The sequence below is a fragment of the Colias philodice genome, chromosome 1, assembly GCF_061535455.1.
Source record: "Colias philodice isolate Cphi_HAF_F1 chromosome 1, ilColPhil1 Martin Lab GWU primary, whole genome shotgun sequence".
NCBI lineage: Eukaryota > Metazoa > Arthropoda > Insecta > Lepidoptera > Pieridae > Colias > Colias philodice.
In genome coordinates, this window is record NC_143086.1 from 398393 (window position 1) to 415518 (window position 17126).

General features: G+C 32.2%; 1 protein-coding gene across 1 annotated transcript in view; it reads left to right on the forward strand.

The window, feature by feature from the left end:
• The window catches only part of SLO2 (slowpoke 2), a 113368-nt gene that overhangs the window by 80851 nt on the left and 15391 nt on the right, over positions 1–17126 (forward strand). The window contains exon 2 of the mRNA XM_089695717.1: positions 13621–13700. Coding sequence (XP_089551843.1) covers positions 13621–13700 — 80 coding nt within the window. The remainder of the gene's footprint in view (positions 1–13620; positions 13701–17126) is intronic.

Genomic DNA, 17126 nt, shown 5'->3' on the forward strand with positions numbered 1-17126 from the left:
AAGAGGTATTTTTATGTTGTTGTTGATGGCTATAAATCTAACATATTTGATATAACCTCAGGCGTGCCGCAAGGTTCACACCTAGGGCCCATCCTGTTTAACATTTTTATAAATGATCTGCCGAATTGTTTCCTTAACTCTATTCCTTACATGTTTGCCGATGACCTTAAGTTAACCATGACTATAGGTAGCATTGATGATGCTTTGTTACTACAAGATGATGTCAACAATTTGTTCACCTGGTGCAAAAGCAATTGCATGGAGCTCAATATTAAAAAATGTTCGTGCATTACATTCACACGCAAGACCAATCCAATCATCCATAATTATACATTGAATGGGTCACACTTACAAGTTGAATCATCTATCCGAGACTTAGGGGTAATTATGGACAAAAAGTTAACATTTGTTCCTCATATTGACGCAGCGATTAATAAGGCTTCAAAATCTTTGGGTTTTATTATAAGAAACACTAAATCGTTCCAAAATGCTGAAACCAAAATAATGCTATACAATACGCTGGTGCGCAGTATACTGGAGTACTGTGTTGTTGTGTGGAGACCTCACTATGCAGTGCACAGTCTCAGGATAGAGCGTATTCAAAAGAGATTTTTAAATCATCTTGCGTTTTCTGTAGGCAAAGCAAAAGAATTAAAAGGCTATAATGACCGTCTAACCCACTTCAAAATTAAAAAGTTAGATAATAGAAGGAACGCATTAGACTTAATGTATTTATTTAAAATTTTAAACGGTCATATAAACTGTTCGGCGTTGCTATCAAAATTCAAATTTAGAGTTCCTTTTTCATACCCCAGAAATCCCGTTAACCTTTTATCTCCTCCATTACGCAAGACTGTCCTTGGTTCCAACTCTCCGATTCCCAGACTATGTAGACTTTACAATAAATATGCTAAAGATTGTGATATGTTTTCCCTTAGTCTAAATAAATACAAGTACCTGGTTAATCACTTAGACTAATGGATGTTGATTTGTTGTTTAGATTTAAGTATAACTATTTTTTTCTCACTGTATAATAACACCTTTTATAGTTTAATTGTACGCATGTGGTGTTTACCTACTTAAATTGTGCACTTAGTTTTAAGATTATTGTTTTGTATACTTGCTTATTTGTGTAACAATTACTGGTAAACCTAAATAAATAAATAAATAAAATAAATAAACAGATACGAACCCCAAAGTAACAAACGACACGAATGTACGGTGTTAAAAGGTAAACTATTAATGTTCTCTAGGCTTATAATTATACCAACCAAAAATTTGGCAGAAACATATTGGTATAATTATTACTCCTGTAATTATAGAATTATTATTAGTAAGAATAGTCTTACTACGATTACACCCTCTGTGTAAAAAGCTATGTAGGTTATTATAAAATAATAATTTGTTAAGAAATTTATTCCTTTGACACAACAAGAGATAATAATTAAAAATAGCGTAGATTCATTAAAAGGAACTTGATAAAAGAGTAAAGGTACAAAGTCAATGTAATTTCAACTTTGTAGCACATCAACAAGATGAATAAATACAATGCTTTGAGCGGAATAAATATGTATTTTATCTTCGTCAGAGAATCCTTTCTCGAAAGCTGTATTTAATCTTAATAAAACGGACTGAAGACTACTTTTTATTTCCACTATGTTGAAGCTTCTTGTGTCTCCCTTTACAACGTAATTAAATTTACTTCACAAGAATATGATGCTGTACTTCTGAATAAACTAAATATTTTTGAAGTTTAAAAGGTGATACACGCTAACCAAACATTAGTTAGAGACTGGGAGCTGTCTCAGGTTGCATGTTCTCTTATTATTTATGACAATAACGTACTTAAAACTAAACGAGAGACGTTCATAACTTTGGTGAGAAAATAATTGAATGCTACACGTTGGCTTAGCATTTAAGATGAGCATCTGATAAATTATTCATTCCTATTTGAATCAGACCCACATACCGTAACATCTTAGTTTTAAAACTTTTTAAGAATCTTGGAAATAAATCTCTTCTACGTTGTTAGTAGTTATGTGAGTTATGTACAAACCTCTGAAGTATTCGTACCGAAATTCAGAAAATAATCAAAATCTAATACAGAATATAATTATCTAATTAATGAGAAACGGCCTAAGGTTACTAGGGCACAAGCTTAAGTAGCAATAATCGTGTCCTGACATACAAATAATCTGGTCAAGGAGTCATAATAAATTCAACAGATGCAGTTACCGAGTTAGCTGTGACATACTTTAGTGACATTTGCATCAATGTGAATCACGGTAATCGAGAACCTCAAGCAGTAATCATTTGTTCAATTTTCATATCACATGGCATGTGTTCTTGTCCGCCAATTGTATTGTAATTTGCAATCAATTATAGATGATCAGTTAGTCGCAGAAGAAAGTATATTTATACTATTATTAACGCTGTTTCGTTTTATAAGTTAATTAATTACGGTCTAACATTTTAATTACTATCGAGTATTAATTAAAAAACAGTAATTTGCAATCTTCTCTGAAACTCGACATAATTGATGCACGTGCTCGCCATCGTATTTTTTACCTTTTTATGAATATTAAATTATAAAGATATAGGGGAAGATAATCAAATCTTTGCAAAATAGCCAGTAAAATTCTTGCTTCATTTTACCCTCGTTGGATGATATTCAATCAATATGATGTATTACGTTTCGTATCAGTGTTTTTATCTCAATCTGATGCTGCAATTTTACATGCTGTAACATGTTTAGGTATCTGTGAACTGCTGTAGACATTTCGAAATATTAATTGATGACTTGCATGATCAAGTGCTTTTATTTCTGAAATCTCAGTAAGCACAAAATATGAATAAGGGAACATACATTTTATACAATATATCGAGAACATGGATGACTCAATTTAAGCCGAAGCAACCGTTCTTTCATATTATATTGATACAATGTGCAAGAACTGTACTCAGAGAATTACAATTTGAAACTGCAGTTAGACTCAGACCCACCCTCGTACGCTAGCTTGTCATCATAATAAACGCCAACGAGTAACCAACATAGTAGAAACGTTGACACCGTGGAAATGAGTGTATAATGACGTCATGACGGCGGAGGTCTCGGGGGTCCAGCGCGACATTTGGCGCACGCAAGAGTCCATGTACCAATATTATAATTGTCACTGTTCATGGGCTCCGTTGACGCTTCATTGTAAACATAAAATCATTTCTGCTATAGTTTCTTCATTGTATTATATTCACGATAAAGTTAAAACTCTACATTTTCAACGATTTCTACGATTTTATTACAATTCCTTTGATTCTGTATTAAGGCAAGATACTCAATCTTGATAAACCAAAAGATAATCATCGTAAAATTAAATCCAAGTCTAAGATAGCAATCTGAATATACAAGTAAAATAATTACTGTAAGGGATATTGAAAGCTCGTTAACTAAATCGGATATTAACAAGGTAAAGGCAGAAGACGATTTAGCAAGCAAACTAATAGCCAAAGACTGCAAGTGACAGCGTTCATTATACAAGAGTTAAATCACCTCCCACTCAACATTGTGATGGATAGCGAAGTTAACTAAAAGTTCTGCGAGTATAAAGATATATTATGAACACCACTTTAACTAAAATTGTCCGTAGAACGTTGTAAGTCTAGAAATAACTGCATTTCCTTTTACGGAGCGTGTTTAAATGTATGACTTGGTTAATGATACTTGCCTAGACTTTTATAGATATTAAGAGGCACTGCTAAATATTATTAAAATTCAAAGTTCAAACCATAGATATCCAAAACACGAAGATGTGAATTAATTTATAAAGTATGAAATTTTTATGAAACACATTTTGTAATAACCGAAAATTTTAAACTATGATACAAACTGCAAACAAGGTGTGGGCTTAAAGAATAAAATTCAACTAAATGTTATTTCACAGAGAAGCCTTTCATTCTTAATTACAAAAATAAAATTTCAAACGTCAGGGCGGCTCTCGGAGGATCGCATATATAATTCAGGACACTCGCGTTGTTAATAATAGACTACATGAAGAGCTTATCTCTCATCTTGAGCGCGTCCTTAGAAAATGTTCTTCCAAATAAATCATTTACTTCACATAACAACTTTACAAATCAAAGTGACCCAGGCTCCTAAGATATCCTATCATTAAAGATCCTATATTCCCACCTTCGCTTCTGTTTGTTCTTAATTTTAATTATAACACCAGGCCTATATATATTATATATATAAAAGCCTAGAATATAATTCTTAAAGCTTAACATTTCTCTGAAAACAACAAGTTCAATAAATATCGATTACTTCTTAATCGTCTCATTTATCGTAGACGCTATTGAATTAATGGATACAAAATTAAAACTGTCTTCAAGTTGTTCAGAAATAATTAAGTATCATTAACACCTCAGCTCAGAATTCACTCAAATTAATAAGATCAATTCATGCCTCACGATTTCATTCCCAAAATGGCGACTCAATTAAAAGTTTTCGCGATTCTTCGAATAGCCCGAGTTGTGACGAGACCAAATTAATTAATATACCAAATATAAGTGGGTCATGCATAAATGTATCTTAAATCTCAATCTATTCTGATATTTATACTCTTCAACATATCTTTTACTATTTTTGTTAGCCGGTTAAATTCTACAAGCTTCTTCTTTGGTTCATTTTTTTGACTCTTTATTTCCAATTAACTCTTTTTCATAGAATGATTTCCTTTCACCATCACACCTTATAAAGTTTGTACCTAAATATATATTTACTGCTTACGTCGTACTGTTCCGCTTTGCATTAGCATTTTCAGAATGCTCCAGTTCATTAAGTTCTCTTCACACCTCAACTTAAAAGTTAGCACAAATGTAAGACAACATTCAGTGTGAAACAGCCATGATGACCCCAATGACACGGCCGAGCTCCTCCGCGATACGCATCTCGATATTTGCCGTAAAACTAAGCACTTCTACCATTAAGTGCGCGTATTAAGTCGATATACGTACGCGACCAAGCGTAAAAGAAATTAATTTTCTATAAAGAAAATAATATAATAGTACTTAGAATCTATATAATTTTACTTTATTTATATATATTCGTTCGAAGGTACCTTCATCTTTAAAGCTTGATTTAAATAACTTCCAACATTGGTACTTAAGGGTGCGTATAAAGCAAAATTACCAATCTTCTATTAGATGATACGTGTAATATTCAAGACCAAATCTAAAAAATAAAATATATATCAAACTAGATGATATGTTCAACGATTCTGTTCAATCAAAAACATAAAATATTAAAATTGACTCGATAAAAAAAAATCACCAAGTTAGCTCTAATTTTCACACTTTTACGTTTTCTACTTGACATGGTAATACTTATTATGATTTTTTTTTCATAAACAATTATATTAAAACATTTGCAAGATATTTGTCAGAGCATTTTGTGTAATTACTTTTAGTTTTGGTTTTATCTGCGATAAACCACTTTTATCGTGACAAAACCAAACGTTTATCTCGAGAAAAAAAGAGCGCCAAAAGTGTAGATTGTGTAGAAAGGGTATAAAAGTTATTAACTAAAATTGAGAGCATGAAGTCCAATACGATCAGAAATTAATATAATAAGTGTATTTTAAATTTACCTTTTGAAACGCTAAGCGAGATTGCGCATAAAACTATAGGATTTTCCTGAAATTGGAACCGCTAAGTTAGTTTAGAACTTAGGACATGAATTACAAAACCTCTTTCATATTTTAAACTTAAGGACATTGGAGCTGGTAAAGTCGTTAGTACGTGACATTCCTAAATCATATTATAATGCTGGATGAAATCCTCGATGCCATTAAACAAAGATGGCCGATATAAAGGGGCTCGTAAACGTATGAAATAGGAAGGAACATTTATGACGACAGTAACATCGGTGCGCCCCGAGCACGGCTTGATATATCTGCGAACTACTTACGCAAGAGGATTAAAAATATAAAACAGAGTGTAAGGTATGATGTATCTTTAACGATATCTTTATCTGTCTTTATTATTTCTATCCTATATGGCCCGAGAATTATTACAACGGACTATTTGGGAAAGATACGATATATGTATAAATAAGGACTGAGCATTAGACTCCTAGCACTTTTCAAATGTAGGTATATTTTTTTTTGTCTTAAAAAGTGAAGGTAAAAGTAAAACGATGAAACGTTTTTAGAATTCAAATCATCCAATTAGCTCGGACACTGAAAACAAAAACGACATCATTATGTGATTTTTTAGTATTTTCACATTACGTGGAATAAGAAAAATATTTTTAAGTAAGACGTGACAGACGTAGGTGCTCTTTGCAAAACTATTTTTAACCTTTTAGTACACTTAGAGAGTTGCACTTTACCAAAAGGCTTAAAAAGGTGACATATTAAGGCGTGTTTTATCAATAATACGACGTAAAATGCCATGAAATTCCGAGTTTGACTATATATTAGTTTTAAATTGCCCGAATCCAACATAATAATATCAATTCAACTATTGTTAGCGTGACTTCTAATAATATTACTTTGAGTGAGTGATTACTATAAGTAGATAGCAATATCTTCAAGTCATAAACCTTTTACAATTAGAAACTCCATATTGGTTTAAATAAATTATCAAATTCAGCAAATTATAAATTCAACAAATTTAAAATTCCCACTTTTTGTTACCATCTGCAAACTCGGCGTGTAAAGAGGCTCTGAAACAAAGAATATTAACAACTGCGCTTTGTAAAATACAAAATGGTGAAATACAAAGAGAATCGTGGATTGGAAACGTAGCGTGGGACTCGAATAGATTAGTCTAACTCGCAATATTTGTTATTACAAACAATGAAAATTTATGAAAAGATTTGAGAGGCCTAGTGGTAATCGCAGGGACTATATTTTTCAAATTTATGATGCCTACTTTTAGGATATGAAAACATTAATAAAACAGGAGGGACCGAGTACTACTTTAAAAACTTTTAATCAATATTTAAAAGTATACTCGTTTCTTTCACCCTTACGTTAATACATATGAAAGTAAAAGAGACAGACGATTAAATTAATCAATGTAAAAAATTTTCACGCGTAGCTGTTCGGATGTACGACTTTATTCGACATCGATGGGTTTGGAGTTTTAAATAACTTTAGAACATTTCTAGATCTACATTTAGGCTATTATTTACATAATAAGTGCTAATAAATAGATAAGGAACATTTCAAATTTTACGCTAATGCGGAATATGGCGGGAAATTTTAGAAATAATGGCGAGAAATGTAACGACCCGCTGTTCAAATCGTAATTATGATAAATGTGAAATGTTTTTGGGTAACACGCATATAATTTATCGTCTGAATGTTGTAAAAATACCAATAAAGACTGTTATATGAAATGTATGACTACTTTACATTTTTACTGAAATTCTCGTAGAGTTACGAATTTTTCAACAGAACTTTCTTCAGAAAAATCAACTTAAAGGATACTAGGTATATGGATTGTATATTCTTTCGAATTGTTAAGTTGTAACCCCTTTTTAGTTGATAAACTTAACTTTAAAATAAAGCCAATATTGAGCCGTTAAATCATTATTATAATTATTTCAAATATTTTAGTGTATTTATTTTTCAGAAATTGAAATCACTACTTAGTATTTAAAAAGTAAAGCAAAGCAAACAAATCTTTTCATTATCGTAATTCAACTACTTACTTAGATACAACAACTTCAAATATCCTGAATTTATACATTTCTTAATATTATGTTTTCATTTCAGTAAATTTGAAGAACTGATTACTTTGATGTCTTCCTTTGATTAACATGAAATAAGCTCTTACGATACGCTTTCAGAGTGTCAGTACCCGCTACAGTCTACTCGTGTTATCCCTAAGAAAATACTTTGTATAGAAAGAATATAAATTAATGAGTACCTACATAACTTGTTTACAGATAAAATATACATTATGTTTATATACCAAATGTTTGTACACGAAACTGCGAGAAGATCTTTCATTTGTAATTATTTTCATGCTCCTTGATCCTTTGCAGAATTGAAAAGGTAGGTACCTACAACTACATACTTTGATGGAAAAGATCGCTAAGTTTTAAAGAGGATTTTGTTCAAATAAATGATGAAATATTTAATCTTGAAGAATAATTTAAAATTGAAATTTTTAATCAAATAAGTATGAGACATGGAAGACAAGTTAATGAGTTATTTATTACATAAATTACTCATCGTTAACCATAAATAATGATATAAAACTAAAAAACGGCGAGTGATGAGAAAAATAATTGAAAATTATAAACATAAAAGAAGTGCAAATTGCAATTAAAATTAAGAAAGGACGTTTAATTTTCAACGCTTAAGTGTTAATAGAATACTATATCTAGTGACAATGAAAATCTCTCGGCAAAATATTTGCGATTTTTCTGGAGCCTCGTTTGCGATATATTGAATTCTCACAATGTCGGCGACTTGAATGGGTATTTGGAAAATTTAGTTATGTTCAAAACCTGTTTGGAATATTTTCGTGATTTTGTAACCTTTTGTGGGATTTTCGTATATATATGTATGGTTAAACAATCTTTCCCTCGTGTAGGAAAAAATGGTCTATTCTTCAACTGTCTTTCAACTAGAAAAAGGATAGATTTACAATATTTCAAACATTGAAATATAAAGCTTAGTTATATTACAAAATAAAGGTAGGCTAGTAAGGCTTTTCATGAAGTTTTCGTACTCTTTTCTTTTTTGTTTCTAAGAGTAATTTAAAAACGTCTAATGTAGAACATCGAATCGCTCTTACACTACTAAAACGCTTACAAAAGTTATTAAAAACCATTGCAATGATACCTGGTATTTGCGTGTAAAACCAGTTTCGTTAGTATAGCTATAAATTACACGGAAAACGTGCTACTCGACCTGAAGAGCCCTCAAGAAACCGTGAACATAAATAACGTACAGCTTATTCGCTCTGATTGCCTCTATCAATATGCCCTTCGACAATACATATGAATTTTACCCTAGTCGTCATTGTTCTATTTTAAGTATGAAATTATTATAAGATAACTCGGAGTTCAAGGTCTGTGTATTATTCTTTTATTTAAAGACACTGCAGTTTCTTATTTAATTCCCGATTACTAATAGTTTCGTAATTCATGTTTTTAATGATTACTTATTGCACTCTGAAGTGCTCTAAACATAATATAATTAATTATTTGTTTAGAGCTTGAGTAAATTTCACTAAAATATCTATATTTTGTAAGGAATTTTCTATTCCTATCTTTATATAAGTACACCTTTCCGTAAAATCTTCTAGAAAACTTCACGACAACTACCCCCATTTCGAACATAAACAACGCACGGCGCTATCTTCTTAAACAAACTCAAAGCAAAATGTGCTTTAATATTAAGTCGATAAAGTCTAATATAAAATTTCAATTCACCATGTAAGCTTATTTCACGTGCACCAGTGCGCTGTGACGTCAGAGCAGCGGTCGCCAACCGAAACTTCGTGACAAAAATATATCACAAGTGACAAGTAACAGCTTGACCTGGCTTACTCGGTCTGAAAAGAACTTACTAGATTACATGTAAGCTGAGCAATAGTATGATTGTTTTAAAAAACAATATAATAATGCCTATGCTCGTCAAATGTCAGTTTAGGAGTCAAGCTGTAAAATTATGATACAAACGGGAAGTGTTTATTCGGTTAGCTCATGGTAAGCGACCAACACATTTATAGAAAGGTCTCTGAAAATGCGTTGCTCGCTTGCAAAGTGTAGGTAAGGGACAAGGAAATTATTGCCGATGGGAATAAAGGAATAGATTGGGATGAAAAGGAAATGGACACGGTCCAACATAAATTCACAGAACAAAATCGAAGAGTCAAATCATGTTTCTGTGACACAGTTTTATGGTAGTTCTTTATGTAGTACCTTCATACTGCGATACTGTAATCCACATTATAGGGTTGTTCCAGGTTAAAATAATACGCTTGAATATTAAATTTACATCTTTTTAGTAGGTATGAACCAATATCATTTAATATTTTTATCAGCATAAAAGCGCATTCTATTTTTAATCAAGCGAAATATAAAGCTACAAGGTTTTTATGAAACATATAATTTATGTGTTTAATTTGCTATATTATCAGACATAAAATTGCACATTAGCTTCATTTTAAAGACCGCTCTTTTGCAGTAGTAGAAAATATGAAGTAAATTTAAAACAGCGCAGTAATTGTTATGTTGTGATAAGACAATATTTTGTTCTTTAATATTTTTAACTTATAGTTGAAATAGCTTTTCTGTAGCTTTCAAAATTGTTGCTAGAAATAAATGCCTCTACGTACAGAATTTAAAAGAAGTCTCTCAGGTGTTAACCTTCAAACCGCTAAAAATGGTTCCAACGTCGCAAACGTTCAGATAACATAAGCGAATTTCCTCTAACAGGGAAACAAATGGGCGACTGAATGAGCACATAAAGAGATTATGGAGTTGAGAGCTTTATAAGGCATCTCCTGAGACAATCTACTTTACATCTCAGAATAACGCTCTCACAACATGAAATCATATAAATCCGTAAGCTCTGTACGTCTGTTACGGGCTAACTAGCAGATATTCCTGAAACTTTGACATGCTTGCTAGCTCGAAGGACCAGTATTATACAGTATCCAAACAATATAGCGCACGGTACTTATTACCTATTACTATCTACGTGGCGACAATTGCGTTTCGAGTTCGAATTGTATTTTATTTTAAGTAAATATAGATAAGAAATATCAATTAGAATTGCTTTGATGGGATGTTTTGTATTCATAAAGTCTCCAGTTTGACTTGCATTTTTCGTCGATGTAGTTTTTGTAAGGAAGTTGTATGTTGGATAGTTTTAAACAGTTGTTTTTTTTTCGTTTATGATATAACATGTTTTTCCGTAGATAATGGTGTACAAGTGTATCAATAACAAATTGAGTATATAGATACATTGAACGAAAACATCAATCTGTGTAACACATCTATCACACCCACTCGGCTTCATTCCACTATGTTTGCTCATTTGTGATGTAGAGACATCTACTCTCAGGAATATAAAATCAGAGATTCCCTGTAACATCTATAGAGTGCTTAAAGCAAAGAATGGATCCATTCCATACAAATGCACGTTTCTACGACATTCAATTTGGTTCAAAGTGGATTATTTTCTCCGTGTTAGTTCCGGATGAATGCATCTATTCGATAGAGCTACTTCATTATCGTTTTGCTTGTAAAATAGTTTTAATGCTCTATCTACGGTATTAGTTCAAAATAAACAAAGTTGATTGCACATTATTAAGTTTGCACGTTGAAAAAACCCATTTAGAATATTACAGGGGATTATAATATTAGAGAGAAGATGAGGTGCATAATTGATGTTCCTTGCAAATAAAACGCTTTAGTCTTTCACATGATGTTCTGAGAAGGGTTAGAGTGTTTTCCCTATACTCAGCCTATCAGTTGGTATGACGGGAAGCAAATTGCGACACCTCACCCCTTTATTAACCACCTATGCTTTTCGCACGTACATACCGGTTGTACGTGAACCGTAATAGTAATGTTCGCTAGTCGTTATCACTCCAATTACCGTAGCTTGTTATTACTTTTCTATGTGACTAGTAAGTAGTTTGTCATAGGTGCGAATGCGTTGAATAACGACTTCTATTTGCCGTGACAGAATGCTCCATCACTATAAAATCCATAGCCGAATTATAAAATACAATTTTACATTAACCCATCAGAATATAAAGACCAAGCGTAGTATTAATGATCTCTCAAGCTTGCTAAGCCCTGAGTTTGTCTACTATGTTTATTATCTTTGCGTGTATTTTTTTACTTTTGATTATAACTTATCCAACATTTTACTAACCGCTAAAGTGCTTATCGCTAAAATCGAATGAACTTAAATTTATTAGAAGTTCGTTGCACTTGTGAAAATTGAAAGAGTGCATTACTATAAAACAAATACGGAAGCTTTGTTACTTCTTTGATATATATATTATATCGACTTAACCAAACTTTAGCAGATTGAGTTTCATTGTTTGGTTAAACAATCAGAGAAGCAAAGGCAAGCATTGAATAAATAGTACACAAATATAACAAAATATAAAATCTGTCATATGAAATGGACTTCATATTTATCAAGTTCATTTCTATTGCACCATATATTTTCTTCCGGTTCAACTCTAATTGTGAGCATTTAGAGCGACACGAAAGCCATTTTAAATATGACGAGAGTTTAGCAAAAGAGTAAATAAACCTTGTTTTAATATTCATGAGCCATACGAGCTGAGGAAAATAAATTTTAACTAACGTCGCTTGTTTTAGAATCTTTAACAGTTCGGATTTGAAAGCAATTTTCGTGGATTTCGCTCAAGCGATGTATAAGTTAGACGCATACGAGCGATGTGAAGCAACACATATAAATAATAATATACATATTACGGGTCGTAGCTTTACAAAGACTAATGAAATCCTTGCTAAAGAGGATTAGATCTCAGTAAAACTATCTGTTCAGATTCATTTAAATTACCATTCATAATAGTTATAATTTTAAGTGGATAAAAATTGCAACTTTTAAATTGTTTTACTTTTAATGACCATTTTTAGTGTACATATTTAAAACCAGCATAAAATAACTTGCATCTAAAAAAACTCGATTGGACAGACAAAGCGCTATACTACTATTTATATTAAAAAAAATATAGTCTCGTTCAGTTTTATTCCTTTTTATATATCCAATATGAAATACGACCTACGCCTTGTCTACGTCGCGCGTCGTAGCTACAACTCCATCCTTATATCTTGTGAATTCCTGCCTCAATAACTTGTCATGATAAATCTTGTGGTTTGAACATGAAACCAGAAACATGTGTCACGAGTGACTTTACTTTTTGGTCGTCTAATATCTCACTTCTAAGACAAGATGTAACAAGCATATGTGTTTACAAAATAAGTAATTACTATGAGTATCACGTTCCGTAGTACGCACGTACTTTGAAGATTCTTGCTTCTACGATTTAGCTGAACATCTACACTGTGGGTTCGTATTAGGGTACATACTCGTATAAGTGACGTATGTATAGTCAGGATAATAAACGTTTTAATTGTGTTTATCAGCTGTCTCTAGCTGAAATGTTTATATTTTCTTGGATACGGACTATAGCGCCTCAAATGAAAATGCTAACGTTGGTGCAATTCAATACTTATCATATCATTAGTAGTGAATAAATGTAAATAGTGTTAATAATTAATATCTTGGTTTTTTGAACAGTGGCTGAAATGTTTTGAAGTCAACAAACGTAGCGAATGTAGACTTTGTGTATAAATTAGAAACTGAACAATTATTATGCGTTACAATAACGATACAACTAGCATCAGCACCCAGATATGCTCCTCTGATAACTACGTGAAAAAAATATTTACTAGGAACTAATACTGACTCTTGTTAGAGTTCAGCAGATTTTCGTGTAAGGAAAAGCGCGGTTTAAATGGTACTAAGTACTATTATATTATTTTCTGTTGCAGTTCTTATGATAATAGAAGATAAAAGTGAATTAATTTTAGTTTTTTGTTTGTTCCAGGGTCCGGGTCGAGTACTATGTGAACGAGAACACGTTCAAAGAAAGACTGCAACTATACTTTATAAAGAACCAAAGATCGAGTGAGTTTTATTTCTAGTTGTAAATTTTAATTTCCTTTCAAAGCGTTTGTAGGAAATAACTGGTTGTTGTGGAAGGATAGCAATTACTAGCTCAAGCCTTTGTTATTGTTTCCAATGCTTTAGTATGCAACATTGGTAATATAGTCTGGTTATGAATTATTACAATCCGGAATTTTCGTATTCAATAGAATAAAATACTTCAATTAGGAGAATTTGTTAACTTAAAAAGATGATGTAGGTATTCTTGCCCCTTTTTATGTTCATTTCTATACGTTCTATTCATATATATTGAAACCTAGTGATTCAAAAACTTTTCCACTGCGTCGGGCAGTTTTCTATCTAAAATTAGTGCTCTCCATGGGATCAGATCAAAGATTCATTCGCGTGTTTCTCATTCGAGTGGATTTATGTTAAACGACATTAAAAAGTGATAATCAGAGTTTTAACCGTAAAGCCTTCTTAATTAATTAAATGAATAGGTAAATCAAGTCCTTTTTTACTTATGTTTAACGTAAGTAGGTACTTATTAAATTCAATATTTTTTTTAAAGATGTATAGGGTTTATTAAAGTGAAACTTTTATTAAATCGTCTCAAACTTTTTGGTCTGTGTAGCGCATGTCGCGTGTATCGCGGCTGCCGAGTAGGTATACCTACTCGGCAGCCGACCGTCACGCGACATGCGCTACACAAAGCAGTGTTCGGAACCGTTCGAACAGTTTCACTTTTACCGTGGTTTCATAAAACCACACAACATTTTTTTCTCATAATGCAATAATTACTGAAATCAGCAAGGAAATGCAACCCACCAGTTATTATGTGAATGTTATAAACCGAATCCAGCGCCGCACCGGGTACGATAATCTTTGAATTAAATTTCCCGTATAATTAAATTATACTGCACGCAATAAAGCACGCGGTAACAAGGTCGGAAATATAAATTAATTATACGAAGCCGATAAAATAAAGGTAACACCATTGAGGTCTTTGGCAGGCGATATCTCGAGAGTAAATCTCGCCTCTCGACGAGGTATTGACACTTGAGACAAAGAATGGACCCACAAACTTGATGATAACGCATCGCTTCCACTCCGGTGTCATTAACGAAATGCCCCTATTACAGTTTCTAAGTAATTGCCGGCGTTAAATACACGGCTAGCTAATTAAATGGCGGCCGATGACACGTTTTAAACACGTGTAATCTTAATCGAATTTACATAATGAGTAATTTTGCGAAGTGGTCGCGTATCACGGGGACGTAAATACAGTTTTTAATGCAATTGTTTAGGAATTAAAGGTCGGAATGAACATGAAACGCGATTATTCATGAATTAAGTTAAGTGACGTTTCGCAGAACGTGAGAAAGCGAGGTCGTGAATATAACATTACATGGTCTAGAAATATCTATTAAACTTAGAGATTAATAAAAGGTTGAATACATTTATCTATACATTTTATTGACGCGTAGATATTCTACTCCTGTGACCACGTCTGTTGCTTTTTTATGTTTCGTTATAAAAAGCTGCCAAAACACAAAAACAGAATTATAAGTAATAAAACAGATGGTTAAATCGAAAATGAATTCGAACAAAATGAATTGTACAAAGTAAAGTGATGGAAATAGATCGAAGACAATGCTTTTCGTTTAATCTTGCGGATAAAGTTGGGATTGTGATCGCACTTTAGTGATTTGCAATGGTAGTTTGCAGATTATTAAAGTAAATTTGCTTTTTTAATGTTAAGAATCGTGGATAATATTATTTCTGAACACATGATATAAGATATAATAATCGTGTTTCGGTTATAGGATTAATCTACCTAAATAAAGGAAAACTATTTTTTTTTATTATTATTAAATGTGAATCAGACCATCCACTAATATATTACCCTAATCCAAAATTTATTACTATACTAGCGGTCCGCCCCGGCTTCGCCCGTGGTACATATTTACGTTTTCTCTACATAAGAATCTCAATATCCTCGTACTTCAAGGAATATAATAGAAAAGAATTATCGAAATCGGTTCAGCCGTTCACACGTGATGCCGTGACAACGCGAAACGGGTGCAGACCCGCCGCCTTTTTATAGCTCCCGCCGCGAAGCGCGTCGAACGCGGCAACTGATACACAAAAATAATCCTTATGGCATGTAATTCACGCGCGATGACTTATAGCGTATTTCATGTATAACTTTGGTGTTTCTACACCGATTTACATGATTCTTTTACTATAACCTGCCCAGGAGTATGAAGAATAATTGTGCCAAATTTCGTTAAAATCCGTCGTGTAGTTTTTGTTTCTATAACGAATATACAGACAGACAGACAGACAGACAGACAAAAATTTTACTGACTGCATTTTTGGCATCAGTAGCGATCCCTTATCACCCCTTCATAGTTTTTTTTTAAATATATTTCATGTACAGAATTGGCCTCTCTACAGATTTATTATAAGTATAGATAGATTTACTGCTATCACTATAACTTAAGCAATATATTTAAGAGCGAGTCGAGTAAAATATTATTACGAAAATATCACAAAACATATTATAAATAAGTTTAGTTTCATTATTATTTAAACAACGCTTCTTCCTTGAAACTTTTTATATTTTGTATTGGTATTTTATTGCGTTTATCAATCATGATTGATGGTAGATAACTTCAATATCTACAAGGTGGAAGAAAATGCGTGAGTTCGATTTACATTTCAAATACAACATAAATACGGTAGTTTTGAAATGTTTTTTTTTTTTATTATTCGTTACGAAAACCACCATTCTTCAACAAATATACTTACTGGAATTTGGAAAACCTTACCCTTATTATGATAATATCATGTTGTTACTTTAAAACAAAAGTGAACAATTTTGGACACTTACACCCTAAACACGAAAATCTATCAACTATATAAATTCAAGTAACTACTTTAGTACTGAACAAAATAATTTCAAGTCACGCTAAAACGTATAATCATAATACAGATACACTAGGCTAGTCTAACCCGAGGTCAAACAACGGATCGTTGTTTGTCCATTTGGCTTTTAATTAAATTGTTCAATCGTATCGTATCTACCTTCACTGCCTTCACACGGAATTAAAGATATTAAGGCCTTACAGCTGATTTGAAACGTAATTAACTTTGTATTTTATTACGCTAGCATCAAACGGTTTGTAGGAACTTTTATGTGAGCACTCGACTTCTGCTAAAGTTATGCTTTTAAATCAATTATAGCTTGGAATTGACATGTGATATGATTAGTTTATTTCTCTATATTCTGCGCCTCTATTATCAAATACAACTTGTAATGCAACTTCTACTAATATGACGTATAATTAATATTATATATACCTATATAATATATAATTTTTCAATGACAGTCGCTTTTCATTGGCATTAATTCGCATATTCAACGATTCATAGTTCTCAGAC